The 21,942-nt window shown below is 42.6% G+C and overlaps 2 protein-coding genes across 9 annotated transcripts in view; both read left to right on the top strand.

Annotated features, from left to right (window-relative positions):
- The window catches only part of LOC308124457 (immunoglobulin mu heavy chain-like), an 86,124-nt gene extending 85,191 nt beyond the window's left edge, over window positions 1–933 (top strand). For all 6 annotated transcript variants that reach the window (XM_080487448.1, XM_080487445.1, XM_080487444.1 and 3 more), the window contains 3 exons: window positions 16–303; window positions 440–588; window positions 702–933. In XM_080487448.1, the coding sequence (XP_080343574.1) occupies window positions 16–303; window positions 440–588; window positions 702–710 (446 nt within the window). In that variant the 3' untranslated portion in view covers window positions 711–933. The remainder of the gene's footprint in view (window positions 1–15; window positions 304–439; window positions 589–701) is intronic.
- A 5,859-nt stretch (window positions 934–6,792) lies between these two features.
- nacc1a (nucleus accumbens associated 1, BEN and BTB (POZ) domain containing a) lies at window positions 6,793–21,239 on the top strand. 3 transcript variants are annotated; one of them, XM_080488414.1, is made up of 8 exons: window positions 6,793–7,133; window positions 11,031–11,185; window positions 12,194–12,463; window positions 12,855–13,485; window positions 13,786–13,956; window positions 15,397–15,502; window positions 15,706–15,803; window positions 18,631–21,239. In XM_080488414.1, the coding sequence occupies exons 2-8, from the start codon at window positions 11,060–11,062 to the stop codon at window positions 18,939–18,941; spliced, it is 1,713 nt and encodes a 570-aa protein (XP_080344540.1). In that variant the 5' UTR covers window positions 6,793–7,133; window positions 11,031–11,059; the 3' UTR covers window positions 18,942–21,239. The 3 variants fall into 3 exon arrangements, with proteins under 3 accessions (XP_080344540.1, XP_080344541.1, XP_080344539.1); XM_080488413.1 differs by lacking the exon at window positions 6,793–7,133 and adding an exon at window positions 7,597–7,776; XM_080488415.1 differs by lacking the exon at window positions 18,631–21,239 and having other exon boundaries at window positions 15,706–15,848.
- Window positions 21,240–21,942: the final 703 nt, after the last annotated feature.

A 21,942-nucleotide genomic window follows, 5' to 3' on the forward strand; every position in this document is an offset into this window, starting at 1 on the left:
TGATTCTTTTCTCAGCTTCAGTGACCCTCAGTGATCCGTCAGCGCTCCTGCTTCAGGGCTCTAATGAACTTGTGTGCCTGGCCTTTGGCTTCACTCCTGAAGCCATCAACATCACTTGGTTTCGTGACGGAACCTCAAAATTGTGGGACTACAGCACCAGTGAGCCACAAAGCGGCGCAGATGGAACATTTAGCATTCGAAGCCACCTACGTCTCTCTCTAATCGACTCTCTGCCAGGAGTGGTGCTCACCTGCAAGGTGACCCATGCAAGCTTTACAAAGCTCCTTAATCTATCCAAACCAGGTGAGACCTCGTTCAGTCAACTCATCCTTTCGAGAACGTGACACAATGCACGTGTGTTTAACAGTCACATGTCAAATACTAAATCACTTTTGAACTGGATCAAATAACTGTCCAACTAAAAAATATTTGATCACAGACACGCTGGAGCAGTGCGACTTTTTAGATCACATCGTCCATGCTGAAGTGAACCAAGATACAGGCGTGGAAACTCTGCACATGGCCTTCATTTTCCTCATCTTGTTCCTAATGTCCATTATCTATGGTGTTTTTGCTACCATGTTCAAGGTAAGACATTGCCATTTGCCATAAATTTGAGTAACAAAAATCGAATGTGACTGGATTTATATAAATCTCTCACCTAAAGTTAATACGATCCTGTGTTTCTATTTCTTTTATAGACTAAATGATGACAAGACAGTTCCCACTGCAGCCTTTTGAAGGTTTCTGGTGACCTGCCACTCAACTATTTTCCATTTCTCATTTCTTTTGTTTTGAATTTCTGGTGTTATGTTTAGTGAAAAAACAACTATATGTGCTTTTTCTGTGATTTCAGAATGTGCTTGATGTATACTGCTGTTGTGTAAAAGAAAATGGCACAAAAATAATAATAAACAAATGACTCAAATCTCAAAATCATCATTTTGAACTCTAGGGTCACACTGGACTCCCTCTATTGCTTGAGGGCCAAAGTCCTGCATGGTTCCAATGTCTCCCAGCTTCAACACACTTGATTCTAAAACAGTGTCTTGTATTCAGGCTTTCTCCTGAGAGTGATGGAAACAGATTCATTAAATTCGGGTGGAGACATTGACAACATGCGGGACTGTGTGGCCCTCCAGGACCAGAGGAGCCTCCTCTGCTATGCAGTGTCCTCAAAGTTCTCTAATTGTCCACAAGAGTGAGACAAAGCTCCACATGCTGCAGCGTCGGAGTTCCACTTCTATGTGAAATACCAGCCCTGTAGTCATTTGAGGATGCTGACAGATCGGAACTGGATGCACTATGGCCGTATGTGATAGAAAGGTGCATTCATCTGAAAGTACAGAGGCTCTTTTTGTGTCTCCTCTCTTTTCCATACATACACATCGACACACAGAGCCACTGTAAATCTGAGCTGTGTGTTTGTATCTGTATTTGTGTACCTTGTGGGTTTATAGGAATTCACATCTGGGAGGGATGACACCAAACACATCAAGGCTTACTATTGGCTACTTATGGAGTGATCTGGCAGAGTGTGTGCCCCTATTGGCTGGGGACCCCATGGCAGCCTGCCCAAATCTGTGACGCTGTTGCTGGGATGGAGTCACAGCATGTTGCTGCCAGTCTAAGTGCCAAGGGGCCGCCAGCGGGGGAAGCGGGGCACCTTGCCCAGCAGGCTGCCTGAGAGCGTCTCCCTGTCTGACACCCTCCCATCCACTTATGCCAAACGCCCTCCCTCTAGGTCCTTGCTTGACCCCTTCCATGGGTCTAAACAAACCAGGGATACCCTATCGCCAAACATCTTGGTACCTGAATCAACGAGGCGATAGTGGAGACTGGTTGTACTGAGCAGGTTAATGTGCCAGCCTGAGGCAGCACAGTCCTGAGATGAACATACAGCCTCAGTCAGTTCTAACTGGATAACAAAATGAGTACCCCCCACCCAAAAGAAAAAAAAAAAAAAGTTATCGAACAGAGAAGCAGTTTGCTAAGATTTCAGACCTCTGTCTGCAATGATAATGTCAAACAAAATATGGTCTGGCGGAGAAGCAAGCAAGTTTGCTGGTTGTTTGCCAACCTCTCCAAGGGGGCTGCGCTTCAACAGCCCACTGCTCCTGGTTAAGGTTAACTAAGTGTTGAGAAATATTTCCCCCCAAGGCCTCCATAAAGTATCTCTCAAGCAAACGTATCTTCACATTGTCAAAGCTTTGATACCAATGTTGCTTGCAATTGTTGACATGACAAAGGCAGAGGTTAAATCCACATGCTCAGGTGTAAGCACAAATGCATTGTATACTACATTGTGAATAAAGGTATCAAACTAAAGGGGGATTGAGCAACATAAAAAGACTATTTCATCCTTTACTTTAGATCATTTATCTTGTGATTTCACACGGCCTCACAAGTCTCAACCGAGGTACACAAAATCTTAAAACAATCCTTCAGAAACCAATCAACCATAACAACAGTAACATGTCGTGCTGTGGACCCATTAACAAATTGAATCCAGGTTTAATTTAAAGAAGCAGTTTGTTACCTCTCATAGTTAAGGTCATTTGCACCAGTGCCATCAAGAGCAATGGGAGGAGTAAAGTGAGGCACCATGTTGTTAGATTATTAACACACTGAAGCGTCATTAAAAAACAACAGGATTATAACTCACCAGTTCAAACCCTGGGTCCACACTACTTCAAACAATGAAATTTTGTCCATGTTTAAAAAAATTATGTTTCACATTTATGTTTCACATAGCTTAAAAAAAAAACAACTACCGTGGATGGCCTACAGCAACAACTGACCAATCTGAAGTGGCACTCTCACTGCTCTCATTTCATTTAGGAAAAGCTATACCTTTAAGACACGCTAAGAGGTTCTTCAATCAACCAAATAAGCAAAAAATAGAAGACCCTTACAAAAAGCATGTTAAATGCTGTCACACATAACTTCGAAGACATTGTGAGATCTATGCAGGATGGTAGGAGTAACATCATCCCAATGGCAATGGCATCAGTCATGTTTTTTTTTAAATATCTATTTTGGGAAGGTAAGAAAACTGGTGTGCTTAAGTGGGTCTTACTTCATCTTGAACAAAAATCAGAATAAGTCTCGCATTTAGCAATATACTTTCTGGGAGAAGGTTGGAAGCATTACTTATATCATACAAATTGCATAATAATGATTGAGGAAAACATTTCATTATTTTCATACAAATGTATTTACTGCTAAGTAACCTTATTTAACGTTGACAATTGGTTAAACCTCCAAACTCCTTCTTAACTGCAACCATAATGGTTTTCCCCATAAGAATTACAAGTACAAGTTCCAAGAATTTAAGCGCATTAATGGATATTGGTTTGCCAAAACATCATAAAAAGAAACATGTACACACAGACTTGTGGTGTCGTCCTTGTGGGGCCTTGACATAATGTGTTTCCTATTCTTTTACCTTAAAGAAACACAACTAAGTTTCCATAACTCTAACAACAATAATAACCTTAATAATCTTTTCAAAATACTTTTTTTTTGTTTTTAAATCAACACATAAACTCTCATGTGACCCTGTACTTTGGCTCTGTAGGGTTTGTGTGTTCCACGTTTTCACTCTGCATACGTTTTTTATAAGCACCGATTTATGTACATTGATTTAGTACTGTCTTCAAAATGCCAACCGATCTGTAAAATCCATCTAATCATCTTCTATACCCTTTGTAAGCTTCAGGTTGTGAAGGCTTGAGCCTATAAAAGGTAACGCTGAACATCACAATCACTCAGATTTTGTCAAGGAGGTTGTAAGATCATCTGTGTTTATATCTCAAAAACTAAAGAGCGGATCTTCATAAAAATTGGTACACAATTCCTTTTAATCAAAGGAAGTACCCGTTAAAATTATTTTGGTGGTGATCCGGATCAAAATAATTATCACAAATGAAAATATTCATTTTGCAATATATATATATTAATATATGAACTTACTGTGTGGAGGCCAGGGGAAACACATATGCAAGTTCATTACAAAAAATCTGTATTTTACAGAAAAGCGCAATAACAATTGGTTATAAGGTTGACTTCCGTGAACACACTAATTTACTATTTCTACAATCAAGAATGTTATAATTCATGGATCTGGTAGAGCTCAAAACTACTCAAGTTTTGTACAAGGCAAAGAATAACTTATTACCAGGTAACATCCAGAAACCATTCAGTGATACAGTGAGTGGCTATGAGTTTAGAAGAAAGTTAAATTTCAAGATGCCTTAAAGTGCGTACCACTCTAAAAAGCTTCTATGTCACTCTGTGGAGTAAAGAGGTGGAACGGATTAAGGACTAAGATAAAACAATCATCAAATATAATTCAAATTAAGAAAAGATATACGGGATTGATACTTTGACAAGTACAGCAGTTTATCTTAGTGATGGTCTGCTGGTTTAAAAGAAAATACTACATTAAAAGTACCAAAGTTTATCATGATCTTCTGTGCAATTGTTGGTGTTAAATTAAATTACAAGGGACTTTTGTCACCGAGTGTTTGAGGGGGAGGAGTTAATACATCTTTTTTACTTCTTCCTACTCCTTTTTGTCATACAAATGTGGATCAAGTGGGAAGTGTTGCTTCATTGTTTTTTGTTTTTGTTTTACCAATTCAAATTAAATGTTTCTCTTTTCCTTTCTTGCTTTTTTTCTCAATATTTGTATATTTGAAATAAAGTGTAACTCATTCATTCATTGTCTTATCTTGTGTTCTTTCAAATTATGAAATAAAATCATGTGATCACCTAAGTAAATAAATGATTAAAGGCAGTTACCCTTGGCGGGGTTCAGAATTCACTGATTGCCCTTGTATTGGACATTTAATCTGTGGAATGTGTATTTAGAGTACTTACAATATTGCTGGGGAAACAACAGCAACCATAAACATTTTTGCTGTTTCCTCCGCCTCTCTGTTATTTTTAGCGAACAATTATCAGTTCATTTCTGCTGTTCACTCACTCTGTTTTCAACCAACCATTGTTAAAACTGTTTGAATACGCTCACAAATGCGGAACTTAACTTTTACTTCTCAGTTTTCCGTTGGGTTTACAGAGCAAATCTGCACAAGTGCAGAGAGATGAGGCATGTTTGTATTCAAGGTCTGACAATCAGAACTATTCCAAACACTTTTGTATTGGCACTCACTGTTCACGCTTTCTCAAGCGCCAATTTCTTTTTTCCATTTGAAGTTGTTTTGTGTGTTTTGCTGTGAATCAAATCCCCTTAGTCTGAGGTTGTATGTTATGATTCTGTGATGGGCAATTGAATATGGTGAAAGTTGAACCTCCTGCGTACTTTTTGGACCAAATTCAAACTTGAACTTTGCTACCAAAACACTATACAAAACAACCATATAAGAAAATGTGATTGCAGAAAGTAAAACCATCTTTTCTCGAGGAAAGTGGTGTGCTTTAATATAGTGTGGGACTTATCGTACTGTTTTCACAAAAGATCCAGAATCTCAATAATGGAAGAAAGCTGTGTGCCGTATCATTAAGGTTTATCAATATTTCAACATTGACACAGTTTGCAGCATTTGCAGCTCTGTGCACCAAGACAATGAGTTTGAAAAGAAACAGCTAAGATGTACTTTAGGTGCATAAACTTTAAAGTATTTTGTTTTAATGCTACCTAAAGAAAACAAACACTCGGTCTTGGTTCATTTTCTATACAATCTCACACTACTATATTATATGCTGTCTTATAGTATATTTATCAAATGATGCTGTGTGATGGGAATCATTCATAAAAACATGACTTCCTCAATCTATTCTCTATACTGCGTAACCCAATTTAGGGTTGGCAATCTGTTGGAGTCACTCACACACCCACATAATATATATTGCCATCGACTGAACAACATGACACCGATTTATCGAAAGTACATGTTTTTAGGCTGGAGTACATGGAGAAAGCCCATGCATGCACGGGAAGGAAATTAAAACTCCAAAGGCTCTGGAAGCCATCCAAGACCCAAACACAGTACCTTCTGGCTATAAGGTGACAATTCTTACCAATTCATCACTACGCAGCCCTTACCATAATTCCACAAGTAAAGTTGTGTGTTTCCGTGCTCCCTGTCTGCATGTGAAATCTGACACTTCTGCTTACTCCACTTTCTCAATATATAAACATAAATCACAGGATGGATATTGGTGTGAATCAGTGGTGGCTCGATCTAAAAAAAATAAAAAAATAAAAATAAAGGCAAGCTTGTTGTAATGTGGTTTATAAACGCACTGAATTTGAATGAAGTTAATATCGGCTGAAATTGAATAATAATGAAGAGCCCCACCTAAGAAATGCATCACCAGCCGCCACTGGTATGAATGTACATGAAAGATGCAAAGGATATATTGTTGATCCAAGCCATGAGGAGGGTACTGTGAACTCGTTTGACCTCCACTTGGAACCTTCAACACGTGTCGTCGGTTGCTAAAAATCATGCCTCTGCACACTTGGAAGGTAAACTGTATGTCAGCAGAGATAGTGTGTTTGTGTAGGTGTGATAGGTGTCAGTGCGCCATGCATTGGGTCCAAGCACATAGGGTTTCGCTGGTTTACAGCCAGCCAGGGTGCGGCTTTATCCCTTATCCCTACTTTACATGCGCACAGAGTTCACTCAAGTTAAATGAGTGTGTACACACACGGCCTACTTTTCCCAACTCTATCCCTTCATATGCGGAGAGGGAAAGAGACAGACCCAAAAGAGAGAGAGAGAGAGAGAGAGAGAGAGAGAGAGAGAGAGAGAGAGAGAGAGAGAGAGAGAGATAGATAGTCGGTTTCTCCTCGCAGGCTGCTGCTGTGCCAATGCGCAAACAGTGTATGCTGTGGGATAGGTCTCCCCAAATTGAGGCTGCGCTCGGAACGATCATGCGATTGAATGACGAGCGCGTCATGCTTGTCTTCCTCCTCTGCTGCTCAGTGCGATCAGTGGCTCTGCGCTCCGCAATCCCCTGGGATACTGTACCGCCCTCGATGGCGCTGATATCGCCTCTGCTTTGGCACTGAATGGCCGTCCGAAGCGAGGGAACGCGGGGAGAGAGAGCGCTGCGTCTCCTCCTGTGAACCGAAGGCTCTGCATCAGCTTCCCAGCGCGGGGGTGAGTGTCCACTCTCCTCCGCCGCCGCGTGCGGCGTCACGCCGGGATCGTCTGAGGATCCAGCGGCGGCGGAGGCGCTGGGAGGGAGGGGGGGGGGATTTACAGTTAGCGCCATTAATCTTATTGTATGGGGGTGCAGTTGATAATAAACACACTCCAGCAGGATAGACAATTATAAGTTTTGGATGGGGTAAGTGTGTTACTTTGCACAATCCAAACTTTTACCCACCCAACCCTGTCCAAACTGTGAAATCGTCCCCATCATATCGATGCGCTGTTCGGGTCGAGTTTGGTTAACTTTCACGAGGCTTCGCAAAAAAAGAAAGAAAGAAAGAAATATGCGAAAATGCAATGACGGGCAGGTTTTTTGGTTTTTTTTTTTTTGGCACAGCAGCCCCTTTGCAAGCGCCGGTTGCAAAGAATTGTGCCTTGTTGTGCTCCCGCCCCCCCCCTCCCGCTCCGTGCCGCACTGGTTCCGTCTGGCTCGCCCTCAGCTGCTGCGTGTCCTGGGATGACCTGTTGATGTCGGTAGAATGGAGAATGGCAGGGGGAGCGATTTCCCCCATCACCAAAATATTTAAATAAGCAACATTTTGGGCTTGACAACCGGCGTCGCAGCACAGCTACCTCGTCCGCTCAGGCAGTAAGTGTCTTTTGTTTTGTTGTTTGATCGCGGAAACGCTTGACGTTGCGTTGCAGCTCGCGGGGCTGCGCCGGAGCGCGCGTGAGGTGGATGGTGCGCCGGGACGAACCCAAAATATTTAACAGGAGCGTTAGCTTAGCGTTAGCCACCTCGCATAGGCCCGCTGCGGATGGGAGAGGGCACCGGACATTTCAGCGCGACTTATCCACGAGGGGGATGACGACGGACCACCGCCGTCTCGTCACCTGAAACTGCTTGAAATTAATATACCTGAGGACCACACGCACCGGTACACCGCCGAGGTTTGTCCCGCGGTCCCCTCACCACATCTCCAGTCCCCCCCCCCCCCCCCCCTGTTCCCGGCACCTCCAGGCGGACAGACTGGCACACGGGCCAAATCCGTCCTTATATCACCCTCTTATCGTAACGTTTTCCTGTGAGGAGATGCACTCATGTGGCACTCATGGAGTTCAGAAGGTCAGACGCTGATGTCTGCCTCACGTCCAATATCTCAACCCAAAGTTGATCAGGCCTTTGTAGATTTATGTCTTGACGTGATTTGACTGGCACCAGCGATCCAGGAAAACCAGGAAATGCCTGGAGAGGGAATTCATTGTGTTACTCCAAACTAATCGTCCACATTATGATCTCAAAGCCTTCACACAACTGAAAAGTATTCAGACTGGAAGTTCTGGAATATGTTGAAAGTCCTGCCATTATAACATAACTTGAGCCCTTTCGATGCAGGCAAAATGTTCTTCTGGCTTCCTAAAGAAAGTCTTTAAGTGTATGTTTGACCTACTTTATCCTCCAGGCTGGTTGGTATGAGATCTAAGCCCTGAGGTGACTTTGGGTGAATTTCATTTGTACGCATTGCTGCACAGTATATATTTAATGGAGTCGAGACCTGAGATGATCCCTCTCTCATCTCTGCAGGCCCCATCGCTCCTCCTTAGTGCATAAAGGCACACATGAACACACACAGTCACATTCTCTCCCACTGTCAGGGCAAACTGTGCAAACACGCCCAGCTCTCGGCCCAGTGATTGTGTGTCTTTCTGTGCATGCATGTGTGCTTACTGCGGCTCGCCAAACTGTAAACAAGCAGTATTGTCTAATGTCTGTGTGTGACTCAGTGTGCCTTTTGTGGGTTTGTTTGAGTTTGTGTGTGCGCATCTGTGTTTTAGTATGAGGGAGAGGGAGCTTGAGAGAGACGGAGACAAAGAGAGCATTTCTCTTTACCCTGGAGCTTGGCGAGTTCCCAAATGAAAGGCTTTGGATATGATGGGGTGGCTCACTCCAGGCCCTCATCAGTCAGTCACACCAAAGTTGGTTGTATGCCTCGTGCAGGGTGGGCTGCAGTCCTCATACTAGTGTGCTGATACGCGCCTGTGTGCGAGTGCAACACTCGCATGGTCAAACCCATCCATTTCTTCAAAGTAGTAGCTTTAGCTATGTATGCACACTGTGTCCCCGTCTTTGTATACAGGAAAATACTTAGAACCGGTCTGCTTTAATTGAAGGTTGGTGGGCAATGAAAGGCCATGTGGGCTGATCATCAGATCTGTTGTATTCTCAGCTATTATTGTCAGGGTCATATACTGGCTGAGGGTACATAAGCCATGCGCATAGGAATCCGGTTCCTGAGACCATTGTTATATATGATACAATTAAGAAAATCCTAAGTAGTGTAAGAAAAAACACTGGTTTAGTACTAGCACCGAGTCTTTGCATGTCTTCAGAGTATCCAGCAGTCTGTATATACACAGCAAATGGAAACCTCTGTTTATTTCAACCTAATTTTGATAGGCGTAATGGGCTATAGCAGTCTTGGAGAGAATGCAAGGCAAGGGGGTATGTTTGTCTTTGGGTGTTGACTAAAGTAGAAACATGCTATGTGGTTTTTGTTTAGGCCACACACACACACACACTTTTGCACATAGAATAACAGAACGTGACCCAGTTATCCAAGGACACACTGGGTTTTATAGCTCACAGAAGACAGAAAATAAAAAGGCTTTTACTGAGCCTGCCCCTGGCAATAACGGCTACTGCAAGGCTGAAGTGACGTATATGATTAAAGCTGTGTAGATTATCCATGGAAGTTTCAGAAAAGTTAGTTTGGAATATCTGACTGCGGTGAGCCTGCCAAACGCCTTCAGTAGGACGGTCTGAAGAAATATTTGCAGCCAATGTCAAACGGCTATGCCAAGGAATATAATTCTTGTTCAGGAGCTCTTCTCTCAAGAATAAAGGAATTTTCACTGTAAATGATTTGGCCTCGCTGTCACACAATGCTTTCTCCCAGTAAAAGACTGTCAGCCAGTTCGCCCTATCGTTTAAAGTCAAGTTGACATTCCTCACCGTTTTTACTTCAGTTTTGTTTTCTCTGAGCTCTCTGCCTTTTACTATGACCTTGTTAGATTACACCCTCTCCCCACATTGCATTGCTAAACGCTGCAAAACCAAGGAAACAGCTTAAAATATGACCGTTCGCCTCACCAACATGAACGTGATTCTCAAAATTGTGCATGAAGATGCACGTACTCAAGTGTCACCCAATGAGCCGCTGTGCAGTTATATGCTCATCAAAGCAGAAATAAAACACCACTAATATTAAATGGTGAAAAAGAAAGCCGTCGTCTAAATCCATCCCTTCCTCTTCTTTAACGCTTTATTCAATTCAGGATCGCAGGGCCACTGGAGTGGACAAAGGCAACTGGAGATACAGACACGTCTCACACACCCTCACATTCATGTCCACGAGCCCGTTTTGAACTGTGGGAGGAAGCCGGAGGACCTAGAGAAAACTTGTTTGCTCATGCAGGGAGAACATGCAAACTCCACCATGAAAAAAACCCGGCCTGGAATAAAAAATGACAAGAAATAGTGACAATTTCCTAAAAAAAAAAAAAAAAAAAAAAAAAAAAAGGCCTCCCCTTGACACCCAGATTTCTACCGTCACTGCGGCCCACACATTGAAAACCAATATACCCCCTTATTGCAGACATCTCTTTTAGCAATATCAAAAAAAATAACAGAAAATTAGGAAGCTGTCCATAATTTGATCAAATGACTCCACAAATTGCAGATTCATTGCACCATTTTCCCTAAAGCCACTGTGTCAAGCTAAAAGTGATTACTTTTTTAAAGTTAATAATATCTGTAATAATATAAGAATAAGGTGCAATGTATTCACCTCTTTCTGTTCTTGTATTCACTTTTTTTTTTTTGTCTTTTTCTTTCCCATCAAGACCGTCTTGGTGGTGTGCGTAGGCGCACCATGGCCCAGACCCTCCAGATGGCGATCCCAAACTTTGGCAACAATGTTCTCGAGTGTCTGAATGAGCAGCGGCTGCAGGGTCTCTACTGTGACGTCTCCGTTGTGGTTAAAGGACACGCCTTCAAGGTACCGATGAAATATCAAATCAATACTGTTCTCATCCTGGCAAATGCACTTACATTAAATGTCAAGGGTAGAATTGTTGTCTTTTATTTGGGGGGCGGGGGGGGGGGGGGGGGGGGGTTGACGGCCAGCAATTTGTGGCTGTTTTGACAGCAACGCGTTTCGTAACATGTATTATTTTTTTTCCTTTAGTTACGCAGCTGTGGTGAACAATGCATCATTCAATCTCCAGTTTAGATACACTCTAACAGCTTTAATGTCAAAGTGCTATGTAATTATAAAGTTTACTTTCTTTTCAAAGTGTTTCAGTCTCTATATTGATGTCATATAATGTCCCACATCTCCAGTACGTCAAAAATGGCCTTTTCATTACTGCTCTTCCTCATTTCTGGTTTTATTGGAAACAAAAATGGCTTAAATTGTATGTCAACTTGTTAATTTGTCAATCTAGCCAACAGCAGTAATTCCTGGGTATATCTAATCTTAATTTTTTTGCTACATTTATTTTCTCTCCTCTTTGTATTTGTTATGATGGTATGTTAAGGAAATATAAAAAGTTGATAAGTTAGATGTACGCATGTTTTCTGGCCTGTACTGTTTTATATTAGGACTCCAAAATGTGTATATCCTCATTTGTGATGTAATCTATAAATTGGAGTTCGAACTAAGTGCTGACAGTGGCAGGTGAATGACGGCCTCGAGGTTTGAGGGGGATCTCGCGACCAGAAGGTTGCTGGTTTGAATCTCATTTCCGACAGATCACCCCTGTGGGTCCCTGAACATAGCGCTTAACCCCCACCTGCTCAGGTTATGTCATCTGATGTACCACTTGCACCAAATAAAACATTTGATCCACTGTGGCAAGCCCAAATAAGATCATATGAAACACCCTCTTATCTCCCTTCAGATGATTCAATTCGCCAGTTTCTATGGACATTTCGACTCTTTCATTTCATGTATCAAATCTCACAATTTCTAAGAGGACACTCTACCCTTCTCTTTTTGCCTCAGGCTCATCGAGCTGTTCTGGCGGCCAGCAGTTCTTACTTCCGAGACCTTTTCAGCAGCAGCAATAACGGAGGTGGTGGCGGCAACGAGTCAAGCCCAACCATTGTGGAGCTCCCACCGGCTGTGCAGCCCCAGAGCTTCCAGCAGATTTTGACTTTCTGCTACACGGGCCGACTCAGCATGACAGTGGGCGACCAGTTTCTCCTCATGTATACTGCTGGCTTCCTGCAAATCCAGCAGATCATGGAGAAAGGCACTGAATTCTTCCTCAAGGTAAAATAGTTTTAGGATGAGAAACATGTCATAGTCGTAAAGATGAGAAGTCGTAGTAGCTTGGTAGTATCTTATGAAAGAGAATCGTTTTGTTAGCTGGAGTCAGAGATTGGGCTCTATTTTCTCGTCTGTCACTGCGACCGCAAAAAAAATCTCCCCTCTGTAATCTAATCATTAAAAAAATGACAGTCTTCTCATTTTCTTGCATTTAAAAAGGAAAATAAATAAAAAATGATGAAAAATATTTCGTTTTTGCAACCTCACAAACCAAAAGCTTTTGACAAAAATGTAATTAAAGTCTTTGAGGCCAAAATCCCTAAACAATCCGATGAGGGTTCTTGTATGGTCTTGAAAAAGTACGCTGCCACAAAACTGTACTTTACATTCGTAGGTATCATCCCCCAGCTGTGACTCCCAGGGCCTTAACGCGGAGGAGGCCCCACCCTCGGAGCCGCAGAGCCCCGTGACGCAGACCAGTAACGGTGCGGCCCGGCCTGCCAGCTGCGTGACGCCGCTCCCTCTGGTAGCCCGAGTCAAGACCGAGCAGGGAGCCACCCACCCCGAAGCGGCCACTCCTTACTCGGTGGTCTGCACCCCGGTAGCAAAGCGGCTGTGGGAGGGCAGTAGCAGCCGGGATGGAGGCGGCATAGGCTCGGGGGGAGGCGGCGGGGCCCGCAAAGCAGCCCGTTATTCCCAGGATGCAGTGCGGGGCAGTGCAATCCAGAGCCCCGGAGCCCTGGGACTGGCCATGGGTATGGGCGCCACAGCCACCGGCCTGGCGGGTATGGTGGCCAGCGGGGGGATGGGCGGGAACGCCGGCACCAACGGGAGCGCCGCGTTAGGGCTCGGCATGTCGGAAGGAGCCAGCCCTGGCACTCTGAGTACCTATGCAAGTGATTCACCCATCAGCTACCATGACGATGAAGAGGAAGAAGAGGGGACGGATGAATGTGCCGAAGAGCAGTACAGGCAGATCTGCAACATGTATACCATGTACAGCATGCTCAACATGGGAGCTGCAGGTAACAGACTGACAATAGAGGTCAAATACAAGTGTTAAAGCATTCAATGGCTACATTACAGTTTTAAATGGAACTTTATCAGGTCAAAGTACAGACAAAAAAATAAAATAACACACTGCTAAAATATCTATAAATGTGTTAATATAGTTCAAGGATTACATCCAGCTTTGATCGTCATCTTTCCTGCAGAGAAATTTAATTGCATTTCTGGGTTGTGTTGCACCTACCGTTGCAAAGCCTTTGCTGTACGTCGATGAGACGTAAATTTAATTGTAGTTCTGTGGTCTTGTGTTTGTCGAGCTGCCGGTGAACGTGTCGAGGCTCTGCCGGACCACACAGAGACACGGGGTCGCATGCGAGGACGAGATCTCACGAGTCTTCCCGCAGAACTCATCGCTCAGATAGGAAACCGCTGTCATCCCAAACTGTACGAAGAAGGAGACCCTGCTGAGAAACTTGAGTTAGTCTCAGGTATGTGTGCTTTGTGTGTCTGTGTGTGTGTTTTAAGAAACCTTTATCCTACAGGCAAGGGTGCCACTTATCCCTGTAAACAAAGGAACGATGTTGACAATCCTGATTTTCATTTTCCCCAACATAAAACAAATATAAAATCATTTACTTTTGGGCGTTTTTTTTTTTTTTTTCAAGTGAAACTAAACTTAACAAAATAATCTCTCCTCACTGTCTTTAATGCCACGTAAACGTTCAGTCCAAGCAGTTGTGGGTCCAGATGACCTTTATGCACCTTTATTTTCCACTCTTTGGGGGCGTCACACCGGCACACGCAATCCGTCACTTTAATTGTAACTTGTTGAGATAACTGAATGCTTTCATGGTGGATTTAGCAGGTTTATCATTTTCCCATGAAGGGTGCTACCGAGTGATATCAACGTGCAACGCTGCCAGTCTTGTGATCAACGTAATGGCGATTTCGTGTCAAACTGCAAAATGTTTTATTTCACATTGTGATACTGTGATGTGCTTTCTCTAAGTATGAAACACATCTGAGAAGTACAAATGAAACCGTGTCCCTTCTGTTTTAACTGCTCTTTTCCAATAACGAGCACGTTTTGAAATAAATGTTTATATTTTATTGGCTACCTTCAAACCATCCACCATTTCTAAAAGATCAACCATCTGAAATGACGCTATTGAGGTGAAAGGTTATTTCCTAAAAATCCGAAACTTACAGAATCACAGTTCTTTTTCTCAAAATGCATATTTTTAAAAGATTCATTTTATTATTAGCACTTAAAGCTGTAACATATTAGTACAATGTAGGTTTTCTTATTTTGTCATTGCTTTAATCTTTCATGATAGTCTTGGATTTGTTTTTTTATTCTAAGTTGTATATTAAAAAAAAAAAAAAGAGTTGTTTTGCCTCCTGGAATATAAAGATGCAATTGTGGTTCAGCCACGTGAAGCCTTTCCCAACTTCGTAATAGGTTTAAAATGTCAAAATGAGTTTTAAAGGTGCAGATGAACAATTAAAAAGCAAAATTATGGTTGCATAAGTCAGAAGAATCTAAACAGGCGTAGGAAAGTTGGCATGAGCAGACGCATATTTGGAGAAAGCTGTTCTGGAGTGACTGGGCTTGGCACTGGCATGCAGGGCTGTTTTGCACATGTGACTTGGTGTGTTTATGTGGAAGACGGCGTGTGATGAGATCTGGATTACCTCACAGAGCAGGATTACACCTTCTCATTGTTCGCCGAGCTGTAGGAAAGAATTCTTTCACGGGGTGATAGTGGTATTTCAAAAGTAGTATAGTATTGAATACTAAAACAAACAAATGAAATCAAATGCAGAAAAAGAAACAAGAAACCCTTAAAAAAAAACAAGAGGAACAAGATCGATTCAACCCATAATTGCATTTCTTCATGTGTTTCTGATCTGCGTGCTCCTTGCAGGTACGTCTGTGTTCATATCACGGGCCCAGCTAATGAATTGTCACGTGAGCGCAGGGACCAGACACAAGGTGCTGCTGAGAAGGCTGCTGGCCGCCTTCTTTGACAGGTTCGTTCCTTCTGTTTCTGTGCCGCCGTCTATTTATGCAAGTGTTTCATGTAAAGTTGCAAAAAGCTCCAGTTTTAATATAGAAATTAAAGTTTGTTTTTGTTTTATCTGCCTGTGCAAGAGGAATGAGGGGGGGGGGGGCGAAAACAACTATTTCTGTTCTCCTCTGTTCTGCTTAACTCGTTCTTATCTTGATGCACCAGGAACACTCTGGCTAACAGCTGTGGAACCGGCATCCGCTCGTCCACCAACGACCCGAGCCGCAAGCCCCTGGACAACCGAGTGCTCCACGCAGTCAAATGTAAGTTTGCTTCTCGTCATCAACTTTTTTTATAGGGCAAAATTTAAAAAAAGAAGAAAAAAAAAAAACAACACAAAACTGCTTTACAAAGCGCTTTCATGAGAGACCAATCAGGTCGTGCACTGGTTTATAAGAGGTTGCCGTCTCAGCGATTTAAAAGTTAACTGTTTGCTCAAAGGCATGCAGATATTTTGCCCGATGATGTTGGCTACACGCATTCATAATCGCGCATTACATCATCGTCTCACGACACTGGTCAGCACATTGCATGTGCAAGTTCAATTGACCAGATTCAGTTGCTTCAAGATGCCTCCTACCTGGAAAAATGGAAATATGCATCAACATACATGACTGGCTGATAATTATCTCGCTTCTTTCCACAGAACATGTGCAGGTTTTAATGAGTGTAGATAAAAAAAAAACCATAACCATCAGTGCTGTAAAAAAAAAACCAACCTGTTATTATGTCACACCTTACAGTAATGATGCAGGTGAAAATAATCAATGAGCAGTGGGACGCACCCCCCCCCCCCCATTTAACTCGCTTATCAAACTGAATCCCTGAACTCCTGTTTACGAGGGGGAGGAGGTCCGTCATTAATCCTGGACTTGATAAAGTGAAGCTTCGCAGTGACGTAACAAAAAGTTGACAGTAGGTCACTTTAAGGTCAGGCTGTATTCTCTGTGTCGCAATACTGGTGTTTAGACTCTGCACCCTGAAATCAGAAACATCTGGAGTTATTTCATCTGTCGGCTATTTATTTGGCATCAGCAAAACAAGAATACTCGAGTGTAATGTTATTATGCAGAAATATATAAACAAGCAAACAGGCCCGTGTGTTTTTATTTAATTTTTTATATTTGTGCGACGTCAGTATACACTCTGGACAGGTCATCAGTCCATCTCATAGCAAACGCAGCGACACAGAAAACCACACACACTCACTCCTATGAGAAATTTAGAGTCACCGTTCAACCTCAAACACAATTTAAGACTGTGGGAGGAAACCGGAGTAGCTGAATGACATGCAACCTCCACACAGAGAGTCAATGACGATCACAAGGCCATTACACTCGAGATTTATACGTTTTTGCAGTGTGGAACTTTGGCTCCACAAACAGAAACAAATCCTATTTTTGAAACCATAATGTAGAAGAGAGTTGCTTCGTCTCGAGATATGATTGACTATCAGGAGCTTTAGTATTTTAGTTTTCTCGGAATTATATCAAACACATCCGTATCTCTGGTAAATGCCAGTTGTCTTACGGATCGGGAGACATTCAAGCTTTTCTCTTCTGAAGGACTTTTTCGTGTAAATCTTGCGTATCATCGTCCGCGTAAACTGTCTTGGCACCTTGCGTGCAGGTGATGCTGTGCTGGAACTTCGGCAAGGAAATAAACAAAAACAAAAAACCACCTTTGACTTAACAACGCAATGTGTGGTCCAGTTGTCAACATGAAAAGCCTATTATTTCCCCCATGTGAGCTATTCATTGGAAATGAGTCAACAAAACAACTGCCGCTTTGTTGCAGTTGCTCTGCATCAGTTGTGAAACGTTCCACTCATGCAGTTGAATCCTAATTAGGATAGTGTGCACAGAAAACCGACATAGGAGATACAAGTACTGCGAGTACTGCCACTGCGATCAACCTGAACACACAGCTGCAGAAGTTTACGCAAATAATCTGTGGACCGTTCACAAAGCAGAGCTGTCTGCTCCCATTATGAGGATTATTTATTGAAGATGTTTGCCATCCACGCCCACACTGTACAAAGCTTTGGGTATTATAACGGGCAATTAAACGTGTCCTAACAAGGTGCAGCACATCTTTATCTCATAAATACAATAACAATGGTTTATTTTTCAGTTGAAGTTGGCTGACAAGTCACATGCAGTTTAGTTTAGGAGCAGGTTTGTGTTGAGATAAAGTGGACGAAAGGCAATGCTTGTTTTTAATACCAGTTACATCTGCTCTGTATTTAAATGATATTAGTTTACAAGCGTTTTGATATGAATGGAAGCTTTGTAGCAGGTGTGTTTCAGGTTGATTTTAAAAAATTTTTCCCTCTACAAGCAACACTTGTTACACTACATGTTTTAGGAAGTGCATTAGATGTGAACATTTTCAGGAGGTATAATTTCTGCACCGACTTTTGCAGTTGTTGGTATTGTTGTGAAATCAGCTGACGATGGAGAGCTGGAAAAAGAACTGCTCCAACGACGCTTCTTTTTTTGGGGGGGAAAAAGATGTTTGATATTGAACAGCGTCAGATTTAAGACCACAGACTGGTGGTGAATGTCTGCGGGAGAAGCTGGCTTCCAATATGCCTCTCCCAGTATGAAAGTCCTGTGAGTAACATGTCAGTTACATGTTCGGTGCACAACAACCGATAAAATAAGGAAACGGCGAACATGTGATTGAGCACAAAACATTGATCTTTGCTCAGAGGCCCCGCCCCCATCGTAACGGGGTTGAACATTAACTTTTATCTGGAAATTGAAGCACTGCATATTTTATGACGACACACAAGAAGGACACAAGAATATAACATATAAGACACATGTTCTATAGGAAACTGCACTTCAGTATTTCATAGGTTATTCTGCTGCAATTGTCCTGGTCTGACATTGTTATATTATTGTATAATATAGCTCCAGATTTTGGATTATTGTTATTATTATTATTTTAAATATTATAGTCTTGTGGAAATATCAACACTAAATGCTTTTTGTTTTTAGAGATGTTCTGCTTGTGTTGTGAACCCGTATTTCTCCCCCCAATCGTCCTAACTCGAGGCGTCTTCCTGTTCTCCCTCCGGACTAGTTTACTGTCAGAACTTTGCCACGAGCTTCAAAGAGAGCGAGATGAACGCCATCGCGGCCGACATGTGCACCAACGCCCGGCGTGTGGTCCGCAAGAGCTGGATACCCAAGCTGAAGCTGCTGATGGCCGAGAGCGACGCCTACTCCGCTTTCCTCCCCGACAGCGTCAAGACTGAGGAGGACACCCTCGGGGCAGATCCCACGTTTGACGCCGCCGTGCTGGAGGCCGCCGGCAGCGCCGGCATGGAGTCAGGCGGTTCCTCAGGTGAATCGCTACCAAGTGTCGGCGGCGACGGCGGCCCGCTGTTCTGAACCTCGTAGTCCGGGAAGATTTTGAAGTGCGGGTGATGCACATACTAGTATTCCCCAGTTGTGCTTGCCTCCTCACTCTTTGGCCCACGCTGATCTCTCACATCTTGACCGTCTATACTACACTGCTAGGGGCGACTATTGTCGCCCGGATGTAACCAGGACATAAAAACGTATATTTTTTGCTTTCTGACCGTATAATGGGGTGGCGCCGAAGAGAGGGAGAACAAGAGGGTCTTTAAGTTCTCTCCTAACCGCCCTCTGTCTCCTCTTCTCTTTTGAAGGTGTGTAAGTGCATCCACTGTTGCATAGTATATACATTCCCCGATGTGCAGGTGTTGAGGAGAGTTACCGGTGCAGGCTGAGTGGACAGGCTGAGGGCAGGGGGGCGGGGCTTAAAGTGACGAGTATATTGAATGTCAGTGTCGGTGGCATTTTTTTCCTCTATGCAAGCCTGACAACTTGTATTCCAGCCTCCGGGAAAGGAACAAAAATTAAAAATAGATACATTATTCAAATGAATTAACACTACCTGCTCCTGCTCCTCCTCCTCCTCCTCCTCCTCCTCTTCACATCTTCCACTCATCACCGCGCAAATATTCTCCAACCCACCTCACATTCTTTGAGACCAGAGATTCTCGACTGTGTGTGTTCACTGTGCAGTGTCTTACGGAAATATATCTCATCTTTCTCTGTTTTCAACGTCTTTGGCATGTTTCACCGTCTGTGAACTGAAAAGTGATCCAGAGAGAAGAGTTGAGATCTTTTTGCTAAGAAGATTGTAAAGAAAATTAAAGGGCAACAGGTAATCAAAGATGGTCATATTTTTAGACGACAAACTATATTTATACGTGTGCCCATGCCAAGAATGGTGTGAGCAAATAGAGCGAGAGGGATTGTTTTAAAATCTCACTATTCAGCTTTTCTTTTTCTTTTTTTTTCCTTCTTCTTTTTTTTTTTTTTTAGAGGTCCTGTCAAATAAGGAAAAGTGCTATTTTTGCAGGAGTAGAATAAAGCAGTCTTATCATAGGAACCTCAGTCATTTATTTTTATCTTTATTTTACAGTAAAAGTGATTGACCTGCTAAATTTGACACACGTCATCCTCTCACAAAGGAACGGTGAGTCTGTTTGAGCTGGTTTGACTCTGATAAGCTTCTTTTTTTTTTTTTTTTTTTTTTTTCCTCCGGGGTTGTGAACCTGCAACAGTGGCCTCCTTTAAATGAAACGTTGCCCCACAATTTTGAAGATCACTTGTAGAAAGGTTAAAAACACCCCATTGATCTGACAGCTCAACAGATAGATTTGTCAGGGAACTATTGAAGAGAAGCTCCGGTGCCATTTTTTTTTTTTTTTGTTTGTGCAAATACAAAACTGAAGAATTAAAGGAAACTAAAGAAAGAGATTTAGGTTATTAGAATGTGCCTTTTTTTAAATTGAAATCCCCAAAACCAGAAGCTGACGGACACGGGGGTGTCAGGAGGAGGCGATATTGCTTGAAGCAAGCAGGTTGCATGGTACTATCTTGTGTCTGTGTGCAACATTTTTCTTTGTTTAAAGAAGGCAAGTCTCGGTTTGTGCAAATGTGTTTAGTGGTCCGTCGGTTATTCGTGTACCCCCCCACACCCTACACCCCCCCCCCCCCCCCCCCCCCCTTCAGTCTGGAAATTCAGAATGGGTTTTATTTGGGGGGGTTTGAACTGATTTTGCACCTTTTTATGAGCAGTAATTTGGTGGTTTCTGCACCTTATCGAGAAGAACCAGTGGTTCATGCACCTTTTGAGAAGAAAAAAAAACGTGTAGCAATCAAATCCCCTCGAGGTGGAACTTTTCCGTTCTGTTTTTTTTCTTTTCTTTCTTTTTCTTTCTCCATGCCTGTGTGTTTCTCATTTCGAGGCGGCACAAACTCCTACTGTAAATAATCAAGACGACTGTTGAGTTTAATCCCAAGTGTTCTTCCTTTCTGTTGCTGGATGTGTCCGATTGCGTGTTGAAAACTGTTTTTCCATGTAAAAGTCGATGTTTGCTAGAAACCCTTTTCGAAGAGGTCAGTACACGGGATTCATTATTCCAGGTGGAAGTTCGGACTCGGATTTTTTTTTCTTTTTTTTTTTTTTCTCTCTTCTTCAAAAGAGATGCTCTCACAGATGACTGAATAATTCTGGAAAAGCATTTCTAAAAAAAAAAAAAAAAAAAAAGGCTTTTTTTTAAGGTTATTTTTCCTGAGAGAGAGAGAAAGAGTACTGAGAAGGAATCGGTGCTTCCGGTATGAGGAAGTTGAGTTTGAGAAAAACTTGCAGTCTTACTGAAGAAAAGGAAAAGGAAAAAAAAAAAAAAAAAAAAGTGAAAGCATGATATACATTATAATACAACCTATTTTTTATTACTGCTTCAATTTACAAAATGACTTGACATAGACGGTTTTCTTGGGGACATACAGACAGAACAAAAAAAAACAACAAAAAAACAAAATGCAGTACCTTGAGAGTATTCAATAAGGGTAATAACAAAACAACCTCAGTTTTGCATACGACTGTGGATGCCAGTGGTGCAACCCTCCCCCAACATACCTCTACAGTATCTTTGAAGACTGTTGTGCTTCCTGTCCTTCACGCAGCTGGCGTCATGTTTCACTTCCACAAGTTTTAATCACGGGTTTCCGAATCATGCAAAGCGGCGGTTGAAAGGTACGCCGGTCCAGAATTTAATTTAGCACGCCCCGTTCATGTCCTCCATTTTCAGCAACACAGCGTGACGGTGTGAGAGTTGGTTGGATATGTTTGCAGGAGTCAATTAAAATGTAACACCTGAAGGTTTTAAAAAAAAAAAAAAACTGACAAGGAGAGATGATGACACCTAAAAGACATAAGAAGTCTTTGCAAGGGAATTGCGGGGGCTTTGAGATGTTTGGAGACGGACGTCTCGATTCCTTGACAAGGGCTGAATCGGCATTAAATCTTAAGATGATCCACGTTAGTCGTGTCACAGCTGCGCCTCACACGCTC

This window comes from Lipophrys pholis (assembly GCF_963383615.2).
Source record: "Lipophrys pholis genome assembly, chromosome: 19".
Lineage (NCBI taxonomy): Eukaryota > Metazoa > Chordata > Actinopteri > Blenniiformes > Blenniidae > Lipophrys > Lipophrys pholis.

Coding starts and splice junctions, on each gene's coding strand:
- nacc1a (XM_080488414.1), top strand. CDS start 11,060: ATGGCCCAGACCCTCCAGATGGCGATCCCAAACTTTGGCAACAATGTT. Junction 12,464..12,854: donor GCACTGAATTCTTCCTCAAG/GTAAAATAGTTT, acceptor TTACATTCGTAG/GTATCATCCCCCAGCTGTGA. Junction 15,503..15,705: donor CTGGCCGCCTTCTTTGACAG/GTTCGTTCCTTC, acceptor TTGATGCACCAG/GAACACTCTGGCTAACAGCT.